Source organism: Portunus trituberculatus, chromosome 47 (genome assembly GCF_017591435.1).
Source record: "Portunus trituberculatus isolate SZX2019 chromosome 47, ASM1759143v1, whole genome shotgun sequence".
Classification (NCBI taxonomy): Eukaryota; Metazoa; Arthropoda; class Malacostraca; order Decapoda; family Portunidae; genus Portunus; species Portunus trituberculatus.
In genome coordinates this window covers 1,061,262-1,068,111 of record NC_059301.1, presented here as the reverse complement: position 1 = coordinate 1,068,111, position 6,850 = coordinate 1,061,262, and the positions used below count along the sequence as shown (strand labels likewise).

Here is a 6,850-nt window from a genome sequence, read left to right as displayed (position 1 = left end):
TGTGTGTGTGTGTGTGTGTGTGTGTCCGTGCGCGCGCCATTTACCCACTGATCCATAACCAAGATTAGAAAGCTTTATTTTATTTTTCGACTTGTTTTTATTTCATTTTCCCAGATAGCCTCTCCCTCGCGGCGCCGTTTCACAAGCAGGATATAGAGGCGATTCTCTTTTCATGTCCATTTTCACTCGCTGACACAAAACTGAATTTACGGTTGTTTTGCCGTGTGGATATATTTTTGTTTTGTTTCAGTTCCAGTATCTTCTTTTTTTTCGGTTTGTTTGTTTGTTTTTTGTTTGTTTTTTTCGTTCAGTCTCCATGAGTGCATATAATCATTCAGAAGGATTTTATTTACTTCTGCACAACTGTCTGATAGTTTTTAAAAATCTGCCATGGTTTTGTTACATTTATATTTTTGTTGGCATTTTTCCACAAAGGAGCAGAATAATGTTGAAGGATTTTATTTACTCCTGCGTGGCGCTGTGATGTAAAGACAAATAGGTTTTTTATGTGTTGCATCGAGTGTTATGGAACGCGGATATGATAGCTGTTGATATTTGGATGTCAATTATAAAACGGAAAGGTTATTTCCAGTGTTCCACATATCGCTTTCCATTTCAAAATTTGCACTAACTTCATACATACATTCATACATACACGCGAACGCGAACACACACACACACACACACACACACACACACACACACACACACACACACACACACACACACACACACACACACACACACACACACACACACACACACACACACACACTGCGACTATCACTTCAAGTCTGATCTTTGCACTTCAATTTTCTCTTGCCACGAGTCCTGTTGGTCACGGCTTTGTTTATTGCAGTATCTATATTTCCTGCTGACAGGTCCTGCTCATTTACATTGTTACTTATAACTGACTCAGTTATGTAGCTTTGCGTATCTCAGTGGAGATCTCTTCTTTCTTCCTTTATGAGGATATTTACTGATTCTTTAACAATTTATTGTTTCCATATTTTCTACTAAAGAGAAACAGTAAAATAAGTTCTGATTAAGCAGAAATATATTTGTGTTCTTCAAATCTTTTCGACCTATAACGGTGCATAATTTAGATACATGGACAGTTGGTATAGTGATTACAGATATATAGAAGCAGATATAAATAATTATACAGATACAAATAGATAAACAAATAGATAGATAGACAGATAGATAAATAAATAGATAGATAGGTAAAAAGATAGAAATAGGTAGATATATAGATAGATAGACAGATAGATAAAAAAATAGAAAGTTAAATTGATGAATTTATTGCAAAGAACTGCCCAACCGACAAAGAGTTTAACTCCTCCATCAAACTTTTGCCATTATTCTGATATTTCACTCTCAATTTCCTCTACACAAACCAAACAGTCACCATGATGTATCTTCAACATAGTTTCATTATGCGTTAATGGAAATGTTAGACCGTATTACTAACCACCGAAACTTTAAAGTAAAAAATTAAAGAAATAAATAATACATCGACTGATGAACCAACCTTCCTTAGGGTTTCCTTCATATTCCTTCAAGCACTAACTACTTTTTTTAATACTGCTGCAGGCATTCAGTGTCCTTCAGTGGAAGGATTGCTATATAATTCATAAACTCTTGAATCTTGTTCGTGCATTGAATGATTCTGCAAATAAAAAAGAAATCGATTCTACAACAAAAGAAATATAAAATCAGTTCTCTGTAAACATTTTCTTCCATTGCTATTTACCTGTATTCAAACATTAGCATAATAATAAATAAGAAATCATTTGTGATTTTATTTTCTAGTAATATCTCCATTTTCCTCATATGACTGTATGTATGTAGTATATGTAGTTATGTACTACGTACATAACTACATACAAATACACAATTTGAGAGTAACTATTTTCTTTCATTTTCATCACAATATATGGGATTGTCAGACAAGCCAGAATTTTCTTCTCACGATTATGTAGAATGATTCAGTTTTCATGAAAAAAAACTTTTTATTCTTATTTCAGTTATTGAAGATTGTAATTTAGGTCAAGAGGTCTAAAGTTCATCTTTTTCTACGATAAAAGTCAATCATGCTTTGGCAATGTTTCGTCGTCTTGGGGAACCGAGTCTCGTGAAAATTGTGTCTGTTTGTGGGGTGAGGAGTGTGGGGAGAGAGGAGCGGTCAGATTGTGGCGGTGATGATCCGTACCTATCCAGTGGCTTATAATGGTGTAAAGTTTTAGCCGTAAATAACCCACAATGGGAATCTGCAGAATAAATTCTAAATTATTTTACCTTCTCGCAAACGAGAAGATGGTAAATACCTGATTGAGAAGTCTGTGTTTCATTTTCCATCACATTACGACTGACAGTAATCCTGTCTCAGACACAACATAAAACGTACTAGATCACACATTTTTTCTTCACACTGAGTCAGATTTTTTCAGTACTATAAATTATGTAATGCAATTAAACATCCTAATATAATCAAATAATATAATCCATTTCTACGTTAATTTTTATTATTATAAAGTCTGAGCTCAATCCAGTATGTTTTTTGACGAATTTTACCTAATTATTTTGTTTTGCTTCCATTAGTGTTGAGTGCACTCCTCACTCATCTCCCACACCCCAACTCATAGCAAAGCACGGCCACAGGTGTGACACGGCCTGCTACACAATGCTCGCACAACTATCACAGCACTTCCACGCCACACACGCCCAGTAATGGCCAACACAAGCAATTCATTTACAGCCTGTCACCGCTGGCTCATTTGCAATTCTTGAACTAAATTGACACATTCAGTTTCAAATTTTCACAACATGATATTCTCTGTGAATAAAACGAATATGAATCTGCAAAACGCATCTCTATTTTTCCTGTCTGGATAATAATTCCCTCTGCTGTTGTTACAAACTCAGCCTCTATCAGGCTTAGATACTAAAACAGTTTCATGGAGCATTTTACAAACGTTGAGACTGAAGCTAAACTAGACTGTATTAGGCAAATCCTTCAACAGCTCTCCAGTCTTCTGGCCGGAGGCAAATATTCATATTTATTTTCCATGCTGCATACTAGTATCTACAATACTGTAATATAAATCGGTCGTTGACTCTAAGGCTAATTTAATGTTTACGTACATTATGCGAAACTCACCTTGATTTATGTAGAGAAGAAAATGTCACTGAATGAGAATATATTAATAGATGTATAGATAGATCCAATATTTTTTTTTCTTTAGCAAGAAGTGAGTTACTTTCCAGATTCACTTCTTACCATACCGCTCGCGAGGGCAAATATTGAGAGTAATGACGAACTTGATATTTTTTTTCCTTATTGAATCAAATATGTATGTATCAATATTCTCTCTCTCTCTCTCTCTCTCTCTCTCTCTCTCTCTCTCTCTCTCTCTCTCTCTCTCTCTCTCTCTCTCTCTCTCTCTCTCTCTCTCTCTCTCTCTCTCTCTCTCTCTCTCTCTCTCTCTCTCTCTCTCTCTCTCTCTCTCTCTCTCTCTCTCTCTCTCTCTCTCTCTCTCTCTCTCTCTCTCTCTCTCTCTCTCTCTCTCTCTCTCTTATCAGATAATATTATCTCTCCTATTCAGTGTTGCAATTATACCCTTGTATTAGATGGTTCGCCTCTCTCTCTCTCTCTCTCTCTCTCTCTCTCTCTCTCTCTCTCTCTCTCTCTCTCTCTCTCTCTCTCTCTCTCTCTCTCTCTCTCTCTCTCTCTCTCTCTCCGAAGCCATATAATTCGTAAGGAAATAAACAAAGAGCATAAAACAATATAAGGTTCCTCTTTGCTTAAGTCTCCTCTCTGTAACCTGCCACCGGGAAAGTTAGATCTCAATATGACATCCAGAAAAAAAAAAAAACAATGACATGGAAAGATTCTATACAAAATAGTTAAGGCAAAGAAGGATACTGTACAAGACTATCATTAATTCTGGTGCGCTCTATGTTCCTGAAAAAGATAACTTTGGGAGTGGGCTGATTGACTTAACCTCTTCAGTCCTACGACGCGTCTTCTTATCTATACTGCTTACTCTTTTGGAGATTTTATACAGCTTCAGATAATTATGTAGAGATTAAAACAGTGAAGACTTTAGCCATTAATCTTCTGACCTCCATAAACCCTTCCTAATCTAAACAAACTCGTCCATTCATATCCAAAAACTCGTGGTAAAAAATGCGTGAGAGTACTGAAGGAGTTAAGTAGAGAGAGAGAGAGAGAGAGAGAGAGAGAGAGAGAGAGAGAGAGAGAGAGAGAGAGAGAGAGAGAGAGAGAGAGAGAGAGAGAGAGAGAGAGAGAGAGAGAGAGAGAGAGAGAGAGAGAGAGAGAGAGAGAGAGAGAGAGAGAGAGAGAGAGAGAGAGAGAGAGAGAGAGAGAGAGAGAGAGAGAGAGAGAGAGAGAGAGAGAGAGAGAGAGAGAGAGAGAGAGAGAGAGAGAGATGCTAATTGAAAGACGCAGCTGAGCACACACACACACACACCAATGACAGGTAATTACACTCTTAGCCTGGCAGCCCACAACAGGTGAGGCTAATTACGTCATACCTTACCTGGACTGGCGGCAGAGGTGGTGGCGGCGGCGGTGATGGTGGTGGTGATGGTCGTGGTGATGGTGGTGGTGGTGCTGGTGGTTGTGGTGGTGGTGGTGGTAGCAGTTGTGGTAGCATTTGTAGTATTTGTTTTTGTGGTTTCAAAATGGATTGAAGGTCTTGTTGTTTTAACAGGGGTGGTAACGGTAGTGGTCGACAGGTGGTAGTCGATGTCCAGTGTTGTGGTGGTGATGATTCTGATAATGAGATAAGAAAAATTCAAATACACATGTATAACTAAACTACACATACACATGTATAACTAAACTACACATACACATACGTAAACGCATACACACACACACACACACACACACACACACACACACACACACACACACACACACACACACACACACACACACCTCCGCTGAGGCAGCAGCAGACGAGATGAATAACCACTTTGCCACAATCTGTCAAACATTCCCGCCCCTTTACTCCTCAAGTCTCCCTGCTCCCTCCCCTCCTCTAGCTGTCCAGGTGATGGATGTCTACAAGAGATTTCTGAAACTCAAACCTCGGTCAACCACCCCTACTGACCTACCCAATAAGATCTACAAAGAATTTGCTCCAGAACTAGCCACCCCTCTCTGCTCAATAATAAATGCATCTCTCTCACAGTACTCATGTCCTGTCGACTGGAAAACATCATTTGTCACACCCATCCCTAAAACTGCCAGCCCACAATCTCTAAATGACCTCAGGCCAGTCGCTATCACACCCATCCCTAGCCTCATCTGTGAAGACTTTGTGTTTGACTGGGCATACAACAAAATCAGTTTCTTCTTAGACATCCAGCAATTTGGCAATATCAGAGCCCCCTGTACCTCTCACTACCTAGTCAGCTTCCTTGACTTCATTTATTGTCACCTGGACAAACGGAACACCTCTCTAGCAGTCGCTTTTGTGGACTTCAAGAAAGCTTTTGATCTGGTTGACCACACTGTTGTCATTAACAAAACCATCAGTCTGGGTCTTCTGTCCTCACCTGACAGCATGGCTGGCTGACTTCCTCACGGGACGCCGGCAAGCTGTACGTTTTCAAAAACACACATCCCCTTACCAATAACTAACGTGTGGCGTCCCTCAGGACACCAAGATGGATCCACTCTGCTTCCTGATACTGATTAATGACGCTCTGACAAACACTCCTCACCGCTGGAAGTATGTGGATGATTGCACCGTGGGTGTGTCACTCCACAACAAACACCCAGACTACTCAGCACTTCAAACAACGTTGAACAGCCTGCAGAATGACAATCAACCACACCAAAACTGTAGTAATGCAAATCTGCACCTCCTCGGCGGCAGTGCCCCCCGCCCAACTATCCCTGGGTCCTTACCTCCTCCAAGTAGTTCGGTCAGCTGACATGGAAATTACACGTTACTGCCACAGTGAGATCGGCAGCCTACAGACTCTACATGCTGCGCAGACTTAAGTCACTGGGCACACCAGCTGATGAGTTAAAGGGGGATATACATCACCTTCATCCTGCCCAAACTTATGTATGCCTCACCAGTGTGGTCTTCCTCCCTCACCTGCACTCAACAGCAACAACTGGAAAATGTCCAAAAAAGGGCCTGCAAAATCATACTTGGCCCTGCCTACACTGACTATGATCACGCCCTATCTACCCTCGATCTCCCCACACTGGCAACCAGACACCAAGCGGCCCTCGTCAAGATGGGTAGAGGCCTGCTGCGCCACTCACGGCTGCGACATCTACACGCTCCAGCCAATCCATGCCACACGACACACAAACGTAGTCATGCCACTCAAGGCCCCAAGAACTGACCGTTATCACCATAGTGCTATCCCCTCCATGGCGCGAGCCACGAATAGCTAAATTAGGTTCTCATCTTGAATCTCCTTTAATCCCCATATGTACTCGTACATCTTCATGTAATGCTATCCCACCCCTCATGGTGCGCACCATAAACAACCATAAACAGCTAAGTTAAGGTTCTAATCTTAAGTCTCCCTCAATCCCCATATGTACATTTTCAGCATGAATGTACTGCAATTACTAATAAACCGTATTATTATTCTTATTATCATTATTATCATTATTACACACACACACACACACACACACACACACACACACACACACACACACACACACACACACACGTTGCATAAAGCTTTATTAGTTTTGTTCCAGCATGACAAGTTATCATCAAATTACAAAACGTGTCAGTCAAAGAAGACATGATTCAAGAAATAAAAACACGGACCTTCAAAA

General features: G+C 40.4%; 1 protein-coding gene across 1 annotated transcript in view; it reads right to left on the bottom strand.

Annotated features, from left to right (window-relative positions):
* Positions 1-1,288: 1,288 nt before the first annotated feature.
* The window catches only part of LOC123520852 (integumentary mucin C.1-like), a 173,401-nt gene continuing 167,839 nt past the window's right edge, over positions 1,289-6,850 (bottom strand). Inside the window, exons 3-4 of the mRNA XM_045283490.1 lie at positions 4,566-4,801; positions 1,289-1,672 (exon numbers count right to left, since the gene is read on the bottom strand). Of these exons, the coding sequence (XP_045139425.1) occupies positions 1,635-1,672; positions 4,566-4,801 (274 nt within the window). The 3' untranslated portion in view covers positions 1,289-1,634. The remainder of the gene's footprint in view (positions 1,673-4,565; positions 4,802-6,850) is intronic.